The 24,593-nt window shown below is 35.0% G+C and overlaps 4 protein-coding genes across 5 annotated transcripts in view; 1 reads left to right on the plus strand and 3 right to left on the minus strand.

Annotated features, from left to right (window-relative positions):
• The window catches only part of LOC103497263 (nuclear pore complex protein NUP205), a 29,591-nt gene extending 21,369 nt beyond the window's left edge, over window positions 1-8,222 (minus strand). The window contains exons 1-6 of one of the 2 annotated variants that reach the window (XM_051084834.1): window positions 7,875-8,222; window positions 7,665-7,760; window positions 1,959-2,033; window positions 1,759-1,863; window positions 1,558-1,668; window positions 521-680 (exon numbers count right to left, since the gene is read on the minus strand). In XM_051084834.1, the coding sequence (XP_050940791.1) occupies window positions 521-680; window positions 1,558-1,668; window positions 1,759-1,863; window positions 1,959-2,033; window positions 7,665-7,760; window positions 7,875-8,015 (688 nt within the window). In that variant the 5' untranslated portion in view covers window positions 8,016-8,222. The remainder of the gene's footprint in view (window positions 1-520; window positions 681-1,557; window positions 1,669-1,758; window positions 1,864-1,958; window positions 2,034-7,664; window positions 7,761-7,874) is intronic. The other variant, XM_008459394.3, reaches the window with a different exon arrangement.
• Window positions 8,223-9,263: 1,041 nt separating this feature from the next.
• LOC103497300 (beta-glucuronosyltransferase GlcAT14B-like) lies at window positions 9,264-13,925 on the minus strand. Its single transcript, XM_051085378.1, has 7 exons — window positions 13,914-13,925; window positions 13,639-13,693; window positions 13,377-13,457; window positions 12,757-13,101; window positions 11,250-11,325; window positions 10,807-10,922; window positions 9,264-10,081 (listed from the first exon to the last, which is right to left on the minus strand). The coding sequence occupies exons 1-7, from the start codon at window positions 13,923-13,925 to the stop codon at window positions 9,567-9,569; spliced, it is 1,200 nt and encodes a 399-aa protein (XP_050941335.1). The 3' UTR covers window positions 9,264-9,566.
• Window positions 13,926-15,758: 1,833 nt separating this feature from the next.
• On the plus strand, window positions 15,759-17,252 carry LOC103497308 (probable sugar phosphate/phosphate translocator At5g25400). The gene has a single exon (XM_008459444.3). It carries the CDS (start codon window positions 15,889-15,891, stop codon window positions 16,933-16,935), a length of 1,047 nt encoding a protein of 348 aa, XP_008457666.1. The 5' UTR covers window positions 15,759-15,888; the 3' UTR covers window positions 16,936-17,252.
• A 404-nt stretch (window positions 17,253-17,656) lies between these two features.
• On the minus strand, window positions 17,657-21,783 carry LOC103497318 (protein NRT1/ PTR FAMILY 6.2). Its single transcript, XM_008459456.3, has 6 exons — window positions 21,132-21,783; window positions 20,937-21,039; window positions 19,854-20,071; window positions 19,212-19,759; window positions 18,710-19,050; window positions 17,657-18,352 (listed from the first exon to the last, which is right to left on the minus strand). The coding sequence occupies exons 1-6, from the start codon at window positions 21,132-21,134 to the stop codon at window positions 17,820-17,822; spliced, it is 1,746 nt and encodes a 581-aa protein (XP_008457678.2). The 5' UTR covers window positions 21,135-21,783; the 3' UTR covers window positions 17,657-17,819.
• Window positions 21,784-24,593: the final 2,810 nt, after the last annotated feature.

A 24,593-nucleotide genomic window follows, 5' to 3' on the forward strand; every position in this document is an offset into this window, starting at 1 on the left:
AATTGCCATATGCTTAATTGTCTGAAAAGGCCAAATGCTTTCTTGTAGATTTTTAACTGAGCTATCTTCTTTATTAAGTAGAGTTTCTTGACATATTACTTATCCATATAGTATGCATTAATTAATCTGTGTTTCTTAGAATCAAAAAAGTTTCTTTTAGTTCAACAATTATAGGATCTACACACAATCAACCTTTAACATGGTAATTGGTGTCTCTATCTGCTACGGATAAAAAAGATTAAAGAGATGAGATATTATCATTTCACACATTTTAACTAAGTTCCATTCACAAAAAATACAGACTGCATTATCAAATCACGTTACCCAAAGCTCTTCATCAATCATGAAGCAGGTACCCTAACACAGTGACTATGTCTATGAAGAAAGACGTCCATCTAGAACAATCAAACGTTACTAGCAAGCACAACATGAGGCAAGCAGTGAGTCTTAGCAACACTCCTAGTTAACCTTCAACATACTACCAACTACATCAAACAATTCAAGAAAGGCCACGGTTTACCTATTCGAACAACAAGAATAGAAAGGACAAGACAATGTCCGAGTATTAGTCTTTCCCGACTGACCACACCCCGACGCTCAACAAGAGCACCTTTGGAATCAAGAAGGTAGCGCTCACAGCTAGGTCCACCCAAACCAGCTGGTTCTTCTCGATTAAGTTCCTGAAATAAGAAAGATGGAACCTTTTAATGAAAATAGTCATGGAAAAATATTTATACATGATCACAAAAGTCGTTGGATTTGGAAACAAAACAATATCTTTCCAAATAAATTATTCAATTGTGTTCCAACCAAACATTTTACAGAAGACTGACAAAATCATGGATCAACTAAACCCTCCCATGGTTCCCATACACTCCATCTTTATAGCTAATCTACATTTTTGCACAATTGGAGAAGTTTCTTGTAACTCCATAGTATTTGGGCCTTACTCCCCTCTTTTCATAATTTCATACATCAAGAAAATTGTTCCTTACCAAAATTACAAATTAAAAAATTAAGCCTTTCCATGAGTATTGTCTTTGCTCTTCTATTGCCAGAACCACCCTATTACCATCTAAGTTGGCAAGTTCAACTAAGATTGAAGGCCTTGAAAAGCTTGGACTCCAGAAAAGCCACTGCTGGGCAGAAACAGACTAGATTAACAGTGTCCTCTGGGTTACTTCAACATGAGGAGCACAAATTAAATTCCATTTTTTAATCACACCCTTTGTGTTGAGTTCACCAAGGGACCAAGGGCTAAAGGCCAAATGAGCATATTACACTGTAAACTGAACAACTCAAATCATATTCTGGAAATTTTTAATTAAGGAACAGATGATAAATATTGGCATATTCCGGCAAGTTAAAAACAAAACAGCTGTTTCAACATCATATTGTTAATATTGGGGCTACCAAGGGCTAAAGCTGATTCCAAGCTTCTATGCGTCTTTGGATGATATCGCATGATAATAATAGTAAGTAGTAACATGATTCCAAGCTTCAGCGGAAGGTTAAAGCATATGACATAGCCTACAAGAGAGCCTATGAAGAGCCAACCTTTATCAAAGCTATCAACCGCTGTCTTAGTCCATTATTAACAAGATCTTCTAGGTGTCTTTGGATGTCAGATATAAGGCCAGCTTCATATCCCGGATCCAAGACAACTGCCTGAAAATGAAAGAATATAATCTATAGTAAGGAAAAAAAACACAATTGCATGACCCAAAATTAGAGTAAAAATGCTGATAACATAGATACCCTTAGTAGAGTATGGAGTGACATTATTAGATCTCTTCTCTCTGTATACCAAAGCCCTGCCGCAAGACGGAAAATCTCTGAAGGATCTCGTTCCGCTAAATCCCACTATGAAGAACAAGAAAAATAAGTAATCGGAAGGGAGACAGTAAAGCTGACATGAGATATGATAACAAGTTAATGAACAAGAGAGTGAGTTATACCTCTTGATGTGCAGCAACAAGTAGGTTCACACAGTCTATTTCATTCAGATGAAGGTCATCGCTCAATTTTAAAGTCTAGACCAAAAGTGAAAGTGAAATTAGATAATGCCAATAATGTAAAATTCATGCGTGCTATAATGAAAATAGGAAAAACTTATCTTGCTTAACATTCATATAGCATGGACAAATAATGCAAAACATAAAATTAGACACTTTACATTTCAGTGGTGAACGTTTTGGGTGAAAGAAGGAGCATTGGGAGGGTTCTAAGAGGGAGGAGAAGGTCGTCATTTATCTCATCTACAATTCATAGACTATGAAGTTTTCATCTCTTATTGGATAGTAGAACTTTTCATAATCAAAAGAGTTTGTCTTTCTTTGAGTCCATGTCAAGTCTAAGGATAAGTATAGGTAAAAGTTGATTTATGGGTGTTAAATGTTCTAGTTCGGGGAATTCAGCATTTGCACGGTTTGCAGCAGCTAAAGTTACCTCCTCTGAAATTCATTTTTGTTTAATTTCTTGAAATTGTTTTGTACTGTGGTTTTGTATTGCTTTGTGTGGGTTGGTTCTGGTTTATTTCTTCTCTCCTTGTTTCATTTCTTTTTTTTTTTTTTTTTTGGGTGTTGTCGCTTTTGGGTTTGTTTTTGTTCCAATTTGTTTCGATGTATTTGGTCCATTCTCTTTTCATTATATCAATGAAATGCCCCATTTCCTTTTCAAAAAGAAATGTGATCCATCAGAACTGTCTTATTGGATAGTGAGATGAATCTTCGAGCCCTGATCCAAGCAATCTTTACTAGAGCTCCATCTACAACATTTTTCCAATAGAGACAAAAAAATCTAGGCCAATCAACTGAAACTAACTCTGATCAGCCAATTTAATATGCGATCTTTTGGTTAGAGCTGGTTTTATAGTATGCAAAGCCGACTTGACGATTGGTGATCCCAGAAAAGACTCAAACCGCCAATCAATCAAATATATTTTTGAAACAAAAACAGAACTTTTCATTGATTTAATGAAAAGAGAGTAATGAGCTCAAAATACAATGAAAAATAGAATCTAAGGATCAAGAGATGCACCTAGATATCTCTACTAGGTCAACAGATCCTTAGAACCCCATCACATCCCAATACAAAACAAATCTGCTTGATAAAACTAGTGAAGACCATGATTACATAGAAAAACAAAAACACTCCAATTAAGACAAATATCTGGAATAGAGTAATCAGCAAAAAATAAAGATTAAAGGCTCCACGAAGAAGCTAGTAAACCGGTAGAACCAAGACAATACGTCCAATCCAAGGCCTTCTAGTGAAAAACTTTGAATTTATTCAAACCATATTTTAGAAATTAAAGCTTAAACTGCATTAGACCAAAGTGTCTGAGCTTTAGGAGAGAGTAGAGGACCAATCAGAATTTGAGAAAAAATATCTCTAATTGACTTTCCGAAAGCCCAAAATAAGTTGAAGAATGAAAACAACCTTCACCAACATTTTCTTGTATAGAAACATTCAAAGAGTAGGTGTTGTAAGTCTTCTCCATTAGCTTGACAAAAAGGGCACATAGAAGTGGAGAGGCATTGGTCCCGAAACTTGTATCAAAAAGTGGCCAAACAATTTAGAGTTCAAAAAAATATAATCCAAATACACATTAATTCTTTAGGAGTCTTTGGATTTCCATAGGCTTTGATGTCGAGCTCAAACTCAAATGAAAGCATTAAAGTGGCTAGACCTGGAAACGGGCTCAGCCTATCGTGTAGAGATATTTTGGGTTTGGATTATATTTTTAGGGAATTATGTTGGACCACCGATTCCAAGTAGGAAGTTGAGTTTGGGTGAAGGCCTAAAGGGTCCACTGCCTTTAGAGATGGTGGACACCACCTGCGGTTGGTCTCACAAAGCAGAGTTACCTCCTACTTCTCTTGGTGGAAGGATAACAGGTCGGTTTCTTTTAGGCCCAACTGTAATCGATAAAAAGATTTCCAAAGTCCTTGGTAAAACACTTGGTCTAACTAGGTGGAAGAACTCAAGAATTTGGACAAAGATTTAACCGAAATAAACCTTCTCGATGCTCCAAGGACCGTACCTGAAAATTTGAAATGAAATTAACTCTTCTGTTTTCCACTTGAGACGGAAGTTGGATTCTAAGATCTCCTCTTTAAGCTATCTTCGGAAAATTAAGATCCAAGAACCCATACTAAAGTCCCAATGGTCACTAATACTACCATTAGAAGATCAGGCCACTCGAATAGTCTTGGATAACCCTCTTTAAAAGATAATTTCAAGCACCGTGAATCAGACCAAAAGTAGATGTTCCTACCATCTCCAAGTTTAAAATGAGCAAAGAACTTTCCAAAGTTTTGAGATTCTGATCCAACGGCTTCTCAAATTCAGCCCATGCTTTCCAGAACTGTGCCAATGATGAGGGTCTGTCCCATGTATATTTTTAACTACTCCAAGGTGTATCGTGCTCCTTGATGAATATTCAATTCCATTTAAACAGAAAAGCAGTGTTTTTGTTTTTTATGTTGCCAACGCCAATGCCACCATTATGTGTATCTTTTGAGGCAATTTCCCATTTCACTAAACGATTTACCTTACTACTTTTGTGACCTTCCCACAAGAATCTGCACATGATTCTTTCAATTTCTGTTATGACCGAACTAGGCATTAGACAGATAGCTATATAATAGGTAGGTAGGTTAGCCAAGACCAAATTACAAAGAGTTAGCATACCTCATGTGGACAAATTGTATCCTTACCATCTATAAAGCTTCAAGTGCACTTAAAGCTTCAAGTGCACTTTGTCAATAATTTGCTTCCAAAATGAGTATCATTTTCGGCATCCTCCAAGAGGTAAACCCAAGCAAATGAAGGGTAGTTTACCAGCTTTACACATCAATCTGTTTGTTGTGGAATTCAGAGTAGCTTTATCGACATTCAGTCCATGTTAAGCTGATTTTTCCCAGTTAAATTGTTGACCCAACACCATTCATAAAATCCAATTGGTTGGATTAACGAGTCTAGCATGACCTCATCATATTTGCATAAAAGAAGTGTATCATCCTCAAATTGCAAAATGGACAAGTGTACCCTGTCTTTCCTACCAAGGATCCTTAAAACAATCCATTTTTACGAATTCAAGATACCAAAGCTCCAAAGACTTCACTAATGATGAGAAACAAAGGTGATAGTGGATCACCTTGCCGAATTCCACACGAACCATTGATGCGCCTCTTGGTCTAACATTGATGAACACTAAAATACTTTGGGTTTCTAACACAGGCATTAATCCATTCAACCGATTTTTTACAAAAGCCCATAAGTGTGAGAATTCTCTCCAAAAAAACTCCAATCAACTTGGTCAAAAGCTTTCTCCATATTTAATTTCAAAACCCACCCTTTCTTCTTTTTGGCCCATTAGTCTTCAACTGCTTCATTGCCAATTAGAACACTAAACCCTAATTTTTAAAAAATAGTAATAACTAATAAAAAATCAGTGCATGTTACTATCGTTGTGTTGCAACAGAGTAGAAGCTACAGACCTTGGGAAGATCACCAAGACCATCAGTTCTGTCTTCCTTTCCCAACGTAATTCTACTAAAAAAAGTAATGATGATTCGTTTTAGAACTTCCTTTAACGGCTTTTAAATTAATAATTTTATTTTCTTTTCCCACTATCCCCTCTCCCTATGAATTCTCATTTCCCTTCTCTCTATTCTTTCCCCTCCTTTCTTTCCTCTCCTACTTCTTCTTCCCCCTTTTCTCTAATCTCTCTTTTCTACCTTCCTCCCAATGACCACCGCCAACCTAGGTGAGTTTCTCTTCTTATTTCTTCCACTATTTTTTCCTCCCCTCATTTTCTTCTTCATTTCACTCTTCCTCCCTCTTTGTATTTTCTCCTCACCCTTTTCTTTATTATTTCTTCCGTCCTTTCTCTCTCACTTCCGAACGACACAAGAACTTCCTTTTTTCTCTTCCTTCTTCCTTCTTCCTCTCCTTTCCCATAAACCAACTAAAACTAACCAATGGTCAGCTAGTTCGTGCTGCTAACCCTTCCAAAACCAAACACCATCGAGCTATCAATTTTTGGCATCAACTTAAAGCTCAAACCCGACGTTGACTGACCAATGCACACCCCTCATCTCTAGGATCCTTGAGTCAGTGAGCAAAAGTCTATTGAAAATAAAAATTAGTGAGGAACTTTTATAAGAAGGAGTAGATCACGCTTAGTCCGCTGAGAGTGCTTTCCCAAACCGTGAAGTCAAGGTTTCGCTGCTAGGCTGCTAGCAACCTAAGATTGCAAAACAAGACCTTGTTTACTAAATAGTTTTGTGCATTTCTTTGAGGAGCCTAAGGCTAGGTGGCAGAGGATCATAAGTATTGTATGATGAAGGGAGAAGGATGAATATAAATAAAATTTCATAATACTAAAAATACTATAACATTGAATCTCTCCTTCACAAGTTAAAGCTAGTCAAGATAATAAAGTCACAACTAAATAGAATAAAATGAAACCAAAAAATATATCGGTTCCTCCTAAACTTGGAACTATATCCAGTATTCTGCAAGTTGCAACAGCAAGTTCTAATATTATGGAGATCACAAAAGATCCTTGAACTCGCGCTAAAAAGAACGTTCAAATAGCCCAATAACGACTTCCAATAACCATAACTCAAAAGCACCCAATTGCCTAAAAACAAATCGTACTTTTGTGAATCAGACCCGATAGAAAGGGCTAGAACTTGTATTTGGGCACAACTAACTTCCAAGAAGTCAAGGTTTAACTCTGAATCAACTTGACCCTGGAAAATTTTCCTTTATGAAGATTCCTTAGCTCTTATCAAGAGTATAGCAATAATAACCACAGTGTCAAGACATATCCAAGAAGTCTTAGAAAGGGGGTCGGAAGCTTCTTCTTGATTCTTACCTAACTAACCTCAAAGGGAAACCTAACATCACACTGTAGTAAGACAAGGTCTTGGAGCAATTTAATTAAATGCATCGTCTAGTTGAGTTTTGAAACCTTCATTTCTTTTACATTCATGATTAGCTTGAGAGAGTCAGCATAATTATTTGATAAACGTGGGTCCATCTCAAAATCAATCGGTAGTGGAATGTATAGTCCAAGTATCTTTTAAAGATTATGAGATGTCTCCATCTTTTCAAAGTGAGATCCTCAGCATGCTCCCTCAAAGATAGTACCTTCTCTAGTTCACCATTCTTGAGTAGAATCCTTCTTTTTTTTTTGTCTGAATACTTACTAGGACTTCATAGGCTCTTATAAGTTATATCATATTAGATAAACGTGGGTTCCATCTCAAAGTCAATCAGCTATACTAGGAGTAGTGTTTTCTTTTTAAAATTGTAAGGTCTTTTGCATCTCAAACTCATTTGTTTCCAAACAAAAAATTGTGAGATTTGTGTATCTTTTCAACATGAGATCCTCAGCAAATGTTCGGTGAATTGAACCAAGTCACCGCTAGTTTACAGATAATGAAATTTCATTGATACAATTGCAACATGTCTCCCACCAAACCGAAGAAGAAGAAGGAGTTGAAGAAGGTTAACTACTTAAACTAGTATTTTTCTACTGTGGTGGAGTAAAAAAATAAGCAACCAAAACTAAATACCATGACAACCTACGTGGTAGACTCGTAATCTAATTGACAAGCCAGGAAAAAACAAATGGAGGAAGAATTTACAATTTCAACATCCTGATCGTCGAGAGTTATTGTTGAAGAATCCGGTCGCCTGACTTCTTTAGATTGAACTTGTGCACGGTCTGAAGCTTTCGGAGGCTACAACCCAAAATTCAACAAAATCAGGACACCAACAGACAGAGCCCAGCTACTAAATCGCAAAAATGCCACAGACCCAGCTCAGGAAATATATAAAAACAAAGTCATACGTACAGGAAACTGAAGCAGCGACCGAAAAGCAGGTAAAGAGTTGTGAATGGCATGTAAGAGCTCGACCCTCTGCGCAGGTGAGGGAGGGGAAGGACCAAAAAGCGCCGACTCAATAATGTGGAGGTTCTGCTTGGAGGACATCATGTGGGACGAAACTGTAAGTATACCTCAGAAGCTGCCGCAAAAAGAAATGGGAAGAAGAAGAAGAAGAGGCTTAGAAGCTGGAGAGCGGGAGAATGAGGGTGATTGAGAAGCAAAACAGTTCGATAAACCCTTCCAAGGCCCAAAAAATGGGTCCAAACTGAACAAAGTCAGTGAGTGGGGGAAGGAGAAGAGCAGTAGGGTTTTAGGGTTTTTTTTCTTTTTTATTTTTTCGTTTTTTTCTTATTTAAAACAAAATTTAATTGTTGTATTTGAAATAGTCTAAAAAAAAGTAAATAAAAGTATATTAGATATCAACTTTAGTATAGGAGGTTACGGGCATGGCAGTATGAACGGTCCAAGAAGTCACTAAAAAACACTTAATATATTATTGGGATAGTTACAAATATAACAATTATATTCAAAATAATTAAGTATATTATTTATAATTTTCTAGACTCCATTGCTCTTATTTCATAGCTATTCCGCATTTACCCAAACATCCCATATGTTTTTAAGAATAGATCAAACCTAAATTAACTAATGTGATTATTAATAATCCAATGCATAATTCTTCAAGTGGAGTAATTTTGGATGAGATTCGATATTGGTTGCATTTAATTTAAAATACGAGTGTCTTTTTACATTAGGTATTTGTAATGGAATTGTTCGTTCTTTGGCTAATTTTCTTCCAATCATGGCGAGGGAGGTAGATGGACGTGTAATTTTTACGAGTGGCCATGTGTCAAGATTGAGCAATGCTCTTGTCGGTAGCCCCTAGCATAGGCAATTTTTTGAATTGAAAGAGTTTTTAAGTTTTGTTGTAAAAAAAAAACACCAACATCACATAGCATCAACATAGAATTGAATATAAAGACGAGCAATGAAAGATATTTACTGTAAATAGGAAAATTATTTTAAATATATAGATGGTAAAATATAACCACATTTATAAATATTTTAGTTCATTTTTGTTATATTTAAAAACATTATTATAAATAATAATCATAATTTTTATTTAAAATTATAAAATATTTACTTACTAATTAAAAGAAATTTTGTTTTAAATGACAAAACTGTTGAAAATATTTATAAATATACCAAAATTTTTAATTTTGCTTTCCTCCAGGATGGTTTGAAACATAGGGCCAATTTCGTGCTAATTACAATGCATGGACTTGTATCCTTCCCAAGAATGATTTTTAAGCTTCCACCTGTTTAAACTAGCTCTTTCTTACTTTGAATCTAACATGCAAAAGAAAACTAATCACTCAGCCAATTGCAAAGAACATTGCATTCATCAATGCCTAATACTATGGCATCTCTATATGTTTAATCATAAAAACTACTTTTATAGTTTTATTAGAAGAGGAGCAGCTATGCTGCTGCTGCTGCTATTGAACTACAAAATTATTATACCTCTACATAAGAATCTAAGCCAAAGCATGTTGTCCAGAAAGGCAGTGAGACTTTTCCTTCCCTACAGCAGCTTTGTTAACAGTTAACTGTACACTCTCCCGCCCGTCCCGGCACTCATCTCAGAGCTTACCTATGCTACACACAATGTGAAGTGTGAAAATCAGGTGCTGTTATCAAACCATCAATCAGATGCTTAAGCCTTTCGGCACCGGGTCCTGGCCTTAAATTGGTAGTGTTTGTTATGTCGTGTATACTTGAAGTAGTGCTATTTTGAAACAAATTGAACCAGTCGCCAGGAAAATATCCGTCAGAATTGCAGCTCAGCAAGTCAGAGTCAATTTTGTCAAGGACTGGATCACTGTGACCAAACTTTCGCCCGAAGGGTGCATTGCTATCCACCATATGCTGGAAGTCGTTAAGGTTGAGAAAGTGGGGATGTTGCTTCGGAGGATTGTCCCACGAGATGAAATGAAGGTCGTGGTTGACCGTGGTGTTGCGAAACTCATTGGCGTTGCAAATGACAGTGTGAAAATAGCCTTCAGGGGATGAGAGGAAGTTCGCATAATACATGAGGACTACTCTTGGGAGATTGTCCCATCCCCACAAACAGTATTCCACAAAAGGGCGAGAGAGCATCATCCATGCAGAGCCTAAATAAAATTTGACTCTCAGTCAGTCGATGCCAGAAACAAAACACCACAAAATTCAAACATGCACAGGGTTGGTAAACATATTCGACTAATCTCACAAGATGACCCGTTTGACCTTACACCATTTGAGTGTTGAGGAAATCCGTACGATATTAAATCTTAGATAAGTGGTCTTCATGGATTGAGAACTCATTTCTTTTTAGTCGTCCTTTATAAAGGTCAAGTCTCTCTATTTATCATTAGGTCAACTAATGATGATTCGTTTATTTATCATTTATCCTTTTCTTTTCTTCTAAAAGCTTGCCGTTTTACTGTCCAGCTTAAAAATCAAATTCCTACCTATTTCAGGTAAGTTCAAACATTTTTATATTACATACCAGTTGATTACGTATGTGAATAAAAGGTGTGTTTACAAGGTGGTAAATGAACAAAAGACGCATTTACATGGGATTTATTCTAAAAAGGAATGAGAATATGATCACTAAAGTCTAAAGAATAAAATGACTTAAATATACTTTCATCAAATTTTATTGTAGTTTAAAGGAGGTAGAGCTGCAGAATACCCGTTTTACCAGCATAATTGATTGAAGCCTTCTTTAATTTGATTGTTTATATATTTGTTCATTTTCAACAGAATTAGTTTCCAAACAGAACAAGAAAGCAACAAACTTAAGAGAGAAAGAAGAGATGTTATACGTTTTGGAGACAGGGATGGGGTCACTCACCTGTGAACAATTTATATGCTGTTGGGATGCTCCGTTTTTCCGAAACCCAATAGACATCTGATTTACGAAGGCTATACAAACCCGGATCAATTATAACAGGTTTGGCTCTCTGGTACCTGAAATATCAAAAGATTTGACATTACAACTCTGTGCAACTCAATATAAAAATTAACAAAACCTTGAGGTTCATTTGATAATAATTATCTTACCAGTCTCAATATTTAAGATGTATGGTTGCTTTCCAACCAAAAACTAAAAAATTGTAGTACTTGAAAATTTTGTTTTTTGAAAAACTAGAAAACAAAATAAACAAGTTATTTGTCAACAATCTTATTTTTCAAACATGGAAAGTTATTTAAGGGAAAAAAATTTGTTAACAACTAAGAACTCAAACTACTTGATCGACAAAAACGTAAAATCTATGTCAATGAAAGAGTGCATACTCCTTCCATCCAATGTCACTCGTATGCTCAATGAAGTTCAGATTTCTTGGAATGGGTATCAGAGTATGAAGCAGATCTGTGGTATAAAAGAAGAGTACACAAAAAATTGCATCAGAAAACCAATTGTAAACTTCTCTTTCTTCAAGCTATACCAATCAGAAGTAGAAGCGCAGGGAGCGAGATTAAAGTCTCGATCAGACCCAACAAACATTGGACAAATCTCATCAATTGCAAGCAAATTTGGAAATAATGTGACAACCAATTGGGCATTTATTGTAGATCTTTACCAGCTTTTCATTGTTCATTGGGGCTCAAAATAGGCAATCAAGACCCCAAGGAGTACCATAGTGGCAAAAGTTTGGGATATCCAAGAACATATACCTTGTTGTCTCTCAGATCTTGGGTGGGTAAAGCCTCCCAAGAATAGTTAGGGTGGGCCATGAACATAATGCAAGAAGTAGGACCCGTCCAATTTGCTAAAAGAAATGGAAAAGAAAAAAAAAAAGGAAAAAGGAAATTCAAGAGCCTAGTCCAACTCCATTCTTCTTCGAAGTTCGAAGTTCGAACTGATGAAAACAAGAAGGAAAACAGGAGAAGCAAATATGTCCAACTTTGTATTTAATGATCTTTTTCTTTTCCGTCTTTGAACTATCTTCAAGGGTTCTTAAATCTTTAAGTTTAAAGTGTACATAGGAATAACTATGAAGGAACTAAGAAGATTTCACACATCAATTACAGATCCACTTATAGAAAAGACGAAGACCAACTGCAATAAAACTTTCACACAACAAGAAAGGAGAAAGGCAGATACCAAAAAGAGAAACAGACAGTTAATATGTTGAAGAAATAAAAGTGCAGTTTAGGCCAATTCATTCAAATGCATAATTTTCTACATTGAAAAAGCAAATACTATGACGCATGGATTAGAGTTTACAAGTCAAAGTCAACTTGAAGTTAATCCATATTTGACGTATAAATTCAAACCATCCATCAATATTAAATAAACTTTTACAAATATCATAAACAAAACAAAAGGTTACACAGAACCAGTATCTAGACCTCGACTCAAACACAAATCCAGACTGATGAATTTCATGCGTATTAAAAGTTAAAACCATAACAGAGCATCCTCAAGAGCCCTTTTTTCTTTGTTTGGATAAGAAACAATTTGCCCAATAACCTTCAAATCCTATACTCCATACAAGTGTAGATTGATCAAAATGGCAAGTCAGCTAAAAAACTTAGAATATGAAGAACGGAACCAGAAAGAAAAGGTTGGAAAGCAACTAATCCAAAAACAGAACATGACAAATACCCAAATTCTAACTCATTCAGAGAAGAAAACAATGATCAAATTCCAGCTACCACAACTAACAACAATTAGAATATCAAGAGAAGATCGAGATATAAACAATAAAGAAGAAGTCTAAAATAACATATAAAACGAACCAACGTGCTAGAATTGAATCCCAGAGTTTTGAAATTATACTAAACAGTTGACAAATACCATCTTGAGTGACCAGAGGATAATCAGAAGCACTGAGATTAATAAACCAGTCCCAATCTCCACCGTCCTTCAACAGAATCGCCGCCGCGTGAAGTGTATTAGTAACCATCGTTGGCCCTCTATAAGTAACCAAATTCGCCCGCAATATCATCCTCACATTACCCACACTCCTAAAAATCGGTTCATTGTTCACAAAATCAGCCAATTCCAGCCGCTCAGCTGCCGGAGCTTCCAAATCCAAATGCACCACGTACTGATTCCTCGGATGGTACAGAGCCTTAAGAGCTCTCTTCAAGCTCTTCCCATCCCCGGCGGAGCCCGAGATCAAGTAAGCCAAACGAGGAACTGAGTCAGATGAAGTTTTTGAAACCGTGAGCTTCGATTCAACAAAATGAGGAATCCGATTTTTCATCAAATGGGTACGGTTGAATTGGGAAGAGGAGAAATGGGGTGAAGTAAAAATTGAAACAAAAACGACCAAAGTGGTCAGAACCAAAGAAAACACCAAAGGAATAAACCATTTCTTCTTCTTCTGCAACTTATTGTTCGTCTCCATTAACAAAACTCAAATGAAACAGCAAAAACGAATCAATGGCAGAATAAGGAGGGAAAAACTGTACATGGGTCGGTGAGAAATTTGCAGAAAATGGGTTGTAGAGAATGATCTACGGCGGGAAAGAAGGCGGAACAACAATGAAGACCTGCAAGTAGATTAGTGGTTTGTGAGGTAATAATTACCATTAGTGGGCATATCACTGCAGAGGGAAAAAGAGAGAACTGACAGGTAGAGAAAAAGAGAGAGAGAGAGAGAGAGAGAATTAAAGGCAGTATATTAGTGAATGTTTGGTTGGTGTTTAGATTCTTTCGCCATTTGGGTCAGACCTGAGAATTCATCTCCGCCATTTTTGGTTCCTCGTGGTTCGAGCTGAATTGGAGGCTAATAATAATTAAGGTAGATTTTGGTTTTGTTAACTTTTGGTTAACTATGGCCTTCTTTTAGTATATTTTATAATTACTAACACCTAATTACGTAACTAACAAATTTTTTCTTTTTTCTTTTTTCACCTCAAATTTGTCATTTTTGTATAAATAAGAATAAAAAGTCTCAACTTTTTCTAAAATAAAAAGGTTCTATTTTTATTCACGAGCTTGAGTACCAATTTTTTCATTACAACTTTCAATTTCAAAAAGAAAAAAGGGAGGGAAAAGGAATATATTCTAAATGATTGTTACAATATTTATAAATACCCATTAAAAAGAAAAATCATAAAAAATAGCAAATTTAACCGAATATATACAAAATATAGCAAAATTTCATATTCTATCGATTATAGATGTTAACAAACATTAATATGCCTCTATAAGTCATATTGATAGACAGCAATAGAAGTCTATCGATGTCTATCAATGATATAATCCAACATTTTGCTATATATCGTAAATATTTTAATTTATTTTACTATATTTAAAAATGTCCGTAAAATAATAAAAAATAAATATTTACTGTCGATACGTGATTGTTACAATATTTACCGTATTTTATGATATAAACATAAACAATAATATATTTTAGTCTATTGCAGTCGTACAAAATTTAATTTTGAGAATGTAATTACAATTTCCGCTATATATTTGTGCAATTATTTACTCTTATTATTATTATTATTATTATCTTATACATATAATAGAAAATGTGTGAGTTAATGTGAGAATACATCAAAATTAAAGGCTAGATTGATTTGTTAGGTGAGCCATGTTAGATTGATTATTTATATAATGCTAAAATTTAAAGTTTCCTGCCTCCTTTTTGTCGGCAACTTTTTCTCTCTCAAACTTTACACCAATCTTTCACCTCAATCATTTTACCTCTCTCGTACTTTATATATTTACAATTGGTCAAATTTAAGTTTGGTTGAATGCTAGGGCAAAATTAGGTTAGACTCGAAGGTTTGAATGCTCTCGACTGTATGCTCTTTACATAATATATATATATATATAGTATAAACTCTCGTAATATCAAAATTGTTAGTAGTCCAATGGTATACATATATTTTGTAACATTCTCTAATTTATTCGGTCATTAGTAAAATTCTTTTGGATCTGCTATGTATGGAACGACCGTTTAATTTAACTTTTTCAAAAGATGTATTTTATTATAACTATTTTTCCTCGTTGTAATTTTATTCTTTTTCAAGTTGGAGGAAGGAAGGAAGGAATTTGATTATAGACTCGTTTTTAGACTATTGATTTGAGTTTGTTATTGTCATTATTGTGAGATAGGTGTATTGTCAACTGTTTTGTTGCATCCAAATAAAACTTAATTAATTTACAAATGCAAACCGATAGAGAAAACACACTCTCTCGCTAAATCACGATCATCAGTTAAGGTATATTATTTCAATTAACGTTTTGTGGGAATTATCTAGTTTGAAGATTAAGACGTTGTCAAGTTAAATTTAACTCTACCGATAAAAGAAAAATAAAATAAAAGCAACAAGTAGATTTGACCGATTGACCCATGTCTGTACTATATATCCAACTCTGATAAGATGAATGCTAGCAACATTCATAGTATGTGCAAGTTTGACTGATAATTAATTAATTAGCATAACCTTCCATTTTCGAAGGAAAATTAATGGAAGATGTAAACACGTATATGCTTCAATTTAGAACAATTAAAAATATGATTGTAATGAATAGAAAATATAGGGATTAATAACTAAGTACGTAGCAACATTAATGAAATGGATAGTTGTAAATATATTAATTAGATTCAAAATAACTAAGTATATAACAATATTTAAAAAGAATCGTGAAAGTCTACTAAAATATATATAAATTTTGGCGTATATTATTATAATTACCCGTCCCTTTATCATTGCCGAGCTTAGAATCCAAAGCCCAACAAAATTCCATTTCACAAATATTTCACATTTTGGGCTTCGCTAGGTCCAATAAGGCATTCAAACGAAGAGCAAAAAAGCCCATTTGACTCGGCCCGTAACTGTGATTCTTCCCGGCCTAACTGATCCTATGAGATTCTCGCCAAAATCCCTTCAGTTTCATCCTTTTCCTTCGTCAACTTCCGTTTTTCAGTTTTCGATCTGAAATCTTCCCTTTGGTCGTCGGATAATGGGGAAGGGCGGAGCCATCTCCGAGAGTGTTCTGAAGAAAGTTCTCCTTTCTTATGCCTACGTCGCCATATGGATCTTCCTCAGCTTCTCCGTCATCGTCTACAACAAATTCATTCTAGATCAGAAGATGTACAACTGGCCTTTTCCGATCTCTCTCACCATGATCCATATGGCCTTCTGTTCCTCGATCGCCTACCTTCTCGTCAGCGTTTTCAAAGTTGTGGAGCCAGTTTCCATGTCCCGCGAGCTCTACTTCAAATCTGTGGTTCCGATCGGAGCTTTGTATTCGCTTTCCCTTTGGTTCTCTAATTCGGCGTATATCTATCTATCGGTTTCTTTTATACAGATGCTCAAGGCTTTGATGCCTGTCGCTGTGTACTCGATTGGTGTTTCGCTTAAGAAGGAGAAGTTTAAGTCTGATACAATGGCTAATATGATTTCGATCTCGCTTGGTGTTGCAGTTGCTGCGTATGGAGAGGCGAAATTCAATTCAAAGGGTGTTACTTTGCAGCTGTTGGCGGTTGCGTTTGAGGCCACTCGATTGGTGATGATTCAGATTTTGTTGAATTCCAAGGGTATTTCGTTGAATCCCATCACGTCGCTTTACTATGTAGCTCCGTGTTGTTTGGTTTTCTTATCTGTACCATGGTTGATAATGGAGTACCCTTTGTTGAGGGATAATTCGAGCTTCCATTTGGATTTTGTGATTTTTGGTACCAATTCATTCTGTGCTTTTGCGTTGAATCTTGCTGTGTTTTTACTCGTGGGAAAGACATCTGCTTTGACAATGAATGTTGCTGGAGTAGTGAAGGATTGGTTATTGATTGCATTCTCCTGGTCTGTGATTAAGGATACGGTGACACCCATTAATTTGTTTGGTTATGGGCTGGCCTTCTTAGGAGTAGCGTATTACAACCATTCAAAGTTGCAGGCACTCAAAGCCGCAGAAGGTCAGAAAAAGGCTCAGCAGGCAGATGAGGAAGCTGGTAGGTTGTTGGAGGAGAGAGAAGAAGGGAATGAAAGGAAGAATGATAATCAAAATTAGGCTACTGACACGCATGAGCTTTAACGAGGAGACTTGCAGAAGAGAACAGATTGATGATGTTTAAAAGTAGCTGCAAGAATTGAATTCGTATATCGGCTAAGTTTTGGAGTTTTGAGTTAGGTATGCGTTCTTAGATATATTATTTTTTTGGGTTCATCTATTTATTGTGGGGTTTATGGGGTTGATTTTTAGTTGCCTAATGTTGTAGTACAGAATCTATTTCTATGACTGGAGAATGAACTTTGTGGATGTTATTGGACTGAGCTTCCAGGCGGAAGCTGTTCAGAACGTTTAACTAATATATCTACTATTATTCATGTTCTTGTTTTGAATTTGTTTAGATAACCATTTCTAGCTGAACACCCCCTACCCGAGGCACGATGATGATGTTTACTGTAATTTGCGAAGTTCATATATTACTCAGTTATGAGCTTATGTGTTAGATCACACATGCTCACAAACAATATAATGTTCAAGGGAAGGGCCGAATTCAAACTCATCTCAAGGACATCTCACAATTATGTTGGTGTTCAGTTTTCTGCTACCTGAAAACGAGCTTTTATCTGCAAGTTTTGTTCTCTTGCCTACTGCATTGCTAACTCCACGTTTTTTCTTTCTTTCTTTATTTCAAACTCGGGAATGATGATTTAAAAGTGATCAAGGGTGCAGCTTTAATATACTCCATATGAAAATATCCATTGAAACTGGTACCTGCTTATCCTTATAAAATGATCCCTAGTCAATCAAAGACTCAAGAGTACTTAGTTATTTTTCTAAAAAGAGTACTTATTACTGTCCCCCCCCCCCCCCCCACCAATTCATACTTTGGAGTAATGAGGAATACAAGAAACAAAATGAATAAATAAAAAATCTAGCTTAGTTTACTAGCATTTCTCAGCTCCAGATCCCCCATTTGTACTAGTTTCCATCTCAAGGAGTTGTTTTGGTTTCTGTGGCTTGTACCATACTGCACAAACTAAGAATGCTACAAAATTTATGGCACTTAGTATGGCAAGAAGTCCATAGAAACAATCGAGCCTAGCATAGTTTATGTTGTCTGCAAGCCATCCCTGTCCATCCATGCTCCCGGTTACCCTCTTCACAACTGCAACCAGAAAACTACTAACAAAGAACCCAAGTGATAAAGTTGTGAGGAAGAGGCCAGTGCTCATAGTTTTCATTCCCTTCGGGGATTGTGTTATGAAGAAATCGAGCTGGCCTGTATAGATGAAAGCTTCTCCAGAACCCACCAAGAAAAACTGAGGAATAAGTAGGAACACACTTAAAGGCAAAGTTGCAGTGGATATACCCACAGCTTTAGCCACTGAGAGCCGTTTCATCTCAACTAAAGCTGCAGCTGCCATTCCAAAAGTTGACAGGATAAGACCTATGGCAATCCTTTGTAGGTTTGTAAAACCTGCGAAAAAAATGGATGAACCACGTTCTCAAAAATTCTAATAAGAGAATAAACTGCTTCCTAAACCAAAAATATTACGATGTTTTATTATTCCTCTCCAACATGTAGGTTCTTCTTAAACTTTGTAACCTTCAATAAAGCTTTGATAATTCAATGGAAGTTCATTTTGGTTTCCAAATGTTTCTACCAACGGTCTCAGTCGCAAAACTTTTAGTTTTATACATGCATGCATACAAATCAAATATTCTGAAAAAAACATTAGAGATTACAAAAATTCTGATAGTAACCCAATAGAAGTTTAAGATTTTGTTTTCTTCCCCGAGTTAAAGTTTGAGAATGGGAAGATTCCATATTTACCTGGTTGCCCTTTCCATTTCTTCCAAAGAGGCATAATAAGACGATCATAAAAGGCCAGCGTGATCAAAATGGCAACCACAAAGAAAACAGTTAGAGAGCCGGCAGGGATTTTGAAATTTCCTAATGATCTTTCCATTGTGGATGCCTGAACCACTGAGAAAGTGATCATCTGAGCATATGTTGTCCAGAAGATTATGGTTGTGGCCCATACTGGCAGCAGTCTCATCATCATCTTTACCTCCTCTACCCTTGTTACCGAACAGAGTTTCCAGGGATTGGGAGCTGAGCTTACCGATTTCTCAAAATCTCCCTCTGCAACAATTGCAGCCTTGTCTAGAAATCTAGAAAGTAAAACAAATTAATACCCTTGTCCAAATTCTGATTTGTGGAGTGTTTCTTTTAAATCAATAACTTGTTAAATGTTGCCACAGATTTGTGTTTTGATTTTATTGGGCGTAGTGGTTAGTTCAAGTATGTTTAGTCAGGCCAAAAAATCACTTACTGGAATTGATTTGTGTGATCTATTCTTGAGGTTGCAGCAGAATCTTCATATAGCAAAGTAGCATTGAGTTGAAGTTCCATCGTCCTCTTGTTTATTGCTGCAACAATGACTTGGAAGATATGAACTATTGGACTTCCCATGCTTTTCTTGTATCGGTATCTCTTAGTACCACATAGAAATATTAAAATTGCTGTGAACATTGAAACTGAACAAATTCCATAAGCCCAACTGCGGCCCACTTCATCTTGCAAGTAAACAAGCACTGTCACTGCTAACAAAGTGCCACTGCTGACGAACAAAAAAAATCTGTTGAAGAAATACGCCATTTGAGCCTTCTCCTTATCATCTTTCTCATCAAATTGGTCGGTCCCAAATCCCGAAACACTGGATTTGATACCCCCAGTTCCTAGAGCAATTAGATACAGAGGCAAATAAATCATTCCCATTTGAAACCCATTTGCTTGCTTGCAGTTCTTGCTGCCAATAGGATGGCAAGGAGGTGGATGTAGTTGTGGTAGCTTTGTTATTACTGCTAGAGTTCCAGTTCCCTAATTCATTTTAGCAATTATGGTTGAGTTATGAAAAGAGAAAATAAGATTGTCGATTCAAATGTCAAATAATCTGAAGAAAATCTATTTTTACCAGTGTCTGTATTGTGGCAAAGATTGCTATTGTCTTATATCTTCCTAGGAAAGAATCTGCCAGAAAACCTCCAAGCATGGAAAGGAGGAAACATGTGCCCATGAAATCTGTGACAATGTTGGCTGAAGTTGCACTAGGTAGATGCAATGTTCCCACCAAGTAAGTCACCAGATTCACAGCTATTCCCATTGTTGAAAGTCTTTCACATAGTTCAATCCCTGTCCAAGATCTTATGAGTTTGATTCATTCTGTAGCAAAAATTCCATATTCTCTCTTTAATGGTGTTATCTTTTCTTCCATTATGATTACAATTTTTTTTTAGTTTTCTTGGAGAAACAACAACCAAATTTTACACCAGACGGAATTTTTTTTTTTTGTATATCTAGGAGTTAGCAGAATTGAATATTCTTTCATTTGTAGAAAGTGGAGTATAATTGAAGATGGGCAATAACAATTACATTTAATTATGTGGGAAAGTTCCAGCTAATAATATTTGTCCTTTTCCGATTCTTGATTGTCTGAATAATAATGTCATGGACAGAATTATTTGAAGTTGTCTATGGCTTTGGTTTTTAGGGTCCCATCCTCTCACTTCTAGAGGTGGAAAATATTGATTTGAACTGAGATTGAGAAGGCTCTGAATGCTGTGCTAAAGATGTCTACTCATCAAAACTTAATAAAATCTAAAATCTTATCTTTCACGATTAAGATCATCATTTTTTCTCCGATTACCTATTAAACTTGACTGATGTGGGTCGTCCTTCTAAAACATCTTTTAGGCTATGACCAGACCCTGCAAATGTAGCTGTCAATAATAGTTACACTGTTCTTGAAACTCATCCAAACTTTTCTCACAACTGGATTAGCTATCTATTGCAGTTCAGACAAGAATAGAATTGTAGTTCTTGATGATCTAAGACCACCTTATTTTGTCCAAACTAGATTGATAGGTGAGATATGGGAACATGTCAAACTCTTCTCAAGACAAATTTTTGTTTACTTTCTTGAAGCTGGTTTTGGTTTCAGTTCCAGAAAAACTTCAAGAAGAAGGGCGTACCAAAGATACAAGACAAAGTATAGTACCTACGATAAGAGCAGCCGGGACCCAACCACCGGTTTTAGACCGGTTTGCTGGACACCCTTTGTAGTCCACAGCATCAGCAACTGTTAGTCTCTGCTTTCCATCCTGTAGCCATTAAGATAGTTATTTGGAAAGAAGAAATATATGAATGTTATCGATCCTATTTCTAATACTGCAAAGAACTGAGAAGAACTCACCATTCTTTTGGTAGAGAATGTAAGGTAAGAAGTGAGCCTATGGCGCTGCTGCCTCAGCTATGGATCTCCAATTCGGTTTGTATAGGCATTGTTTGGAACTTCCTATTATATAGACATTTCTTAGCAAATTAGATAATCACTTAAAGTATGAATCTATTGCTAAATTGAGACAGGTCACATTTGGTCATTATGAAGATGGAGGCCAGTTTCGTCATATTGCTTTTTTGAACTTTGATTCTTTTAAGAACGATTTTTGTGAAAAAAAAATAGATGAAGGAGAATGTGTAAAGATTGGGTTTGATTTTGCTGATTGCGAAATCAACGACAATCAAGCCTCCATGTGAGTGCTTTTGCTACCCCCACAAACTAGCTAAACCCCTCTGCCTTTCTTCTACTATTATCATAGCCGAACAAACAAAGATTCAGTAGGTAAGAACGGTCACTCAAATGGTTATAGTTTTTTTATCGAGGAATACTTTTTCAAGAACTTAAGAAAGTCATTTCAAACAAACTCGAAGTACAGAGATTTCGTTGATAGCATTACCACCATGTTGAAAAATGTGTCAAAAATCTTAATTTTGATTTTCATGAAGAGGGGATTGTTCCCCAACTTAATTAAAACACGTTCCTTCCTAAAAATATTTTCTAACATTAACAAAAGGTTAAAAACTTGAACATAAGAAATCCGGTTAAATCTCATTTTTGTAGATATTTTAGGACATCCATATGGATTTCCATATCACCCGAAACATATCTATATTATAGATGTTTTGTATTTCGTACACATTTAAAAAGGATTTTGCACCGTTAAATATAGGGTCATATGAAGGGAATAGTTGGAACCATTGTTGACAATGGCCATGGGAGAATCATATAATGCCATTTTAAGTCAGGCACATAATGATGAAATTCTCTCCAAAACATAACATGTTAGTCCAATTAGGAGTCCTCCCCCACAAATAATTTGCCCCTTTTTTTATTAGACAATGCATGTATTAAGTAGAATCAAAAAAACTCTCTTTTGAACAATATAACTTCAGATAATCTACCTTTATCAAGTTTAATGTATTACAATGCCTAAATTAGTACAAAGAGTAACTAATTTAGCTAAACATAAAAAAAGTAAATTTGTTCTATGACATATGTCTCTGCTTATGTATAACGACAATGGTGTGGAAACAATTCTAGTGTTGGAAGTCGTAGGATGTCAACATAATTATCTTTTTATTGGTATCGATCCATTCACTCCATTGATTAACCAAAATATCGATATTTCTTTTCTTGGACATGTGCTCCCTTATGATTCTTTCCAAAATTGTATAGTTTCGGACAATAACAATTAACAAATGGTAAAAGAAAATTATTTGAAGAAATTATTACATGTTCGATAGTATGTAATATTAAATAGAGACAACCGTAAATTAAATATATAAAATTTAGGCTCAATGATGTAGAGGAAAGATTTGACCATCTTCCTTTCTAGATGCTCAATTAAACATATAATTTACAAAATCTTTAGAAGAATGGGACAAGTGACATTATAAACCTCAATATATACATGACACCTATCTTCCAAAAAGATTAAATTAAATTAGAAAAAGAAACAAAACATGACACCTGTTACAATCAGTGTTGCTAGCTGATTCCTCTAGGTTTCTTTTTTCAAAAAGGAACAATTTTTTATTATCATTATTTCATATGGATCTCATTCAGTCTAATTTCGACCTTATTAGTCTTTTATGTAATAAGTTATTTTTATGAAAAAAACCCACAAAAACATTCAAATGTAACCTATGGTTCTAACACACAAATCTATATATACCACTACTCGTTGTGTTATAAAAGGTACTCAGTTAAACTAAGTTGACCATGTAGTGTGAGGTTAAGTAGAAGATTTGTCATTTAAGTATATAAAAAGCGAGTAGAATTAAATGACTACACCACATAATGGAACTATTTTTCGAAACTTTTCTAAAGCTTACGCTTCTTTCTTTCTTTCAAAGTTCTTATGAAAATCTCTTTATGACATGTAACAAAATTAAAGTAAAATAGTCAATAGAGATGTCAAAGCATAATTAAGGATTATCGATATGTTTGTCATTTGCTCCAAGTTGGAAGTTTGGCATTTCCTACCTTATTTATTGTATTAAAAAAGAAAGAAAAAAAAAAGTAAAAAGTGGAATAATATTTTAGGCTTTGAATGTGGAGTGCACTTTAGTTTGTACATTACCAACAGACCACAAAAAATGGAAACATCGTACACCTTCATGCCATTAGAGAAACATGTAACGTGAAAGAAAGTTGGATAAAGTTCATAACAAGACATTCAAAATAGGGACACCTTCTTAATTCCTTTTATTTGGCTTTTAGTATCCATTAAAATATCCGTCTAGCTAAGGATTTTCCATCCATCTTGATTGACTTTCTAACGTATTTAAAAACCGTATTTTCAAATACAAAACAAATGTTTTTCTACACTTATTATTTCTATTTTGTTAAATGTCGCCGTAGTTGGCTCACGAGCTTGCTGTTTGATGTTTTTGGGAGAGATTTTTTTTCTTTTAACTCAAAGATTAAAGAACACAAGTAATTTAAAGAAAAAGAAAACCAAAATTTGACAGTACCGATGAGATTTCACATAAACAAAATTTCAAATTATGAGTCACAAAATGTATTAGTGTCAAGATCGTTAAGTGAGTTGGAAAGAGAAATTTGTTTTTTATAGGATTGAAAATGAGAAGGTTTCGACCCCAAGGGTCTCACTTAAATTGGTCGTGGACCATAGTCGAGTCATCTAAAATAGCCATTTTCAAGTTGTGCTCTAAAAATAACAAAACTCTTTGCATGTCTAAACTAAATAAATAACCTTAATTACACAATTGTTTGTTTTCATTTTATATATACTTGTTACCGAACCAAAAAGCAAACCTATATATATATATATATATGATGTATACAGTATACTTGCATTTTTGGTTATACAACCAATATAATTATCATAGACTTGAAATCTAATCAATTCTAAATCAGGAAAAATAAATGAATTCTCATAAAAAAAGTCCATTAATTTTAGGACATAATTGAAAATGATTTTGGTGATAAAAAGATTGTTTACTATCGAAAGTTAATAAATATTTCGCAATATTTACTAGAAATTAATATATATTTCACAAATAGTTTCACTACAAGTAAAAATATTCATTATTAATATTGGAAAATTTGTTATGAACAGAGAAAAAAATTTTAAATAGCTTCCTAAATTTTACTCCATTTTGTAAATATTTAAATAGTTTTAAATAGCTAACTAAATTTTACTTTATTTTGTAAATAATTTTAAATAGTTTGCTAATTTTTATTTTGTAAATAATTTCAGTATTTTGGTATTTTTTAAAATGCTCTAATCAAAAGTGTATTTTAGAGTAAATATAAAAAAGTGATTTTAACATTTCAAAATTAGTCTCA

Source organism: Cucumis melo, chromosome 5 (assembly GCF_025177605.1).
Source record: "Cucumis melo cultivar AY chromosome 5, USDA_Cmelo_AY_1.0, whole genome shotgun sequence".
NCBI lineage: Eukaryota > Viridiplantae > Streptophyta > Magnoliopsida > Cucurbitales > Cucurbitaceae > Cucumis > Cucumis melo.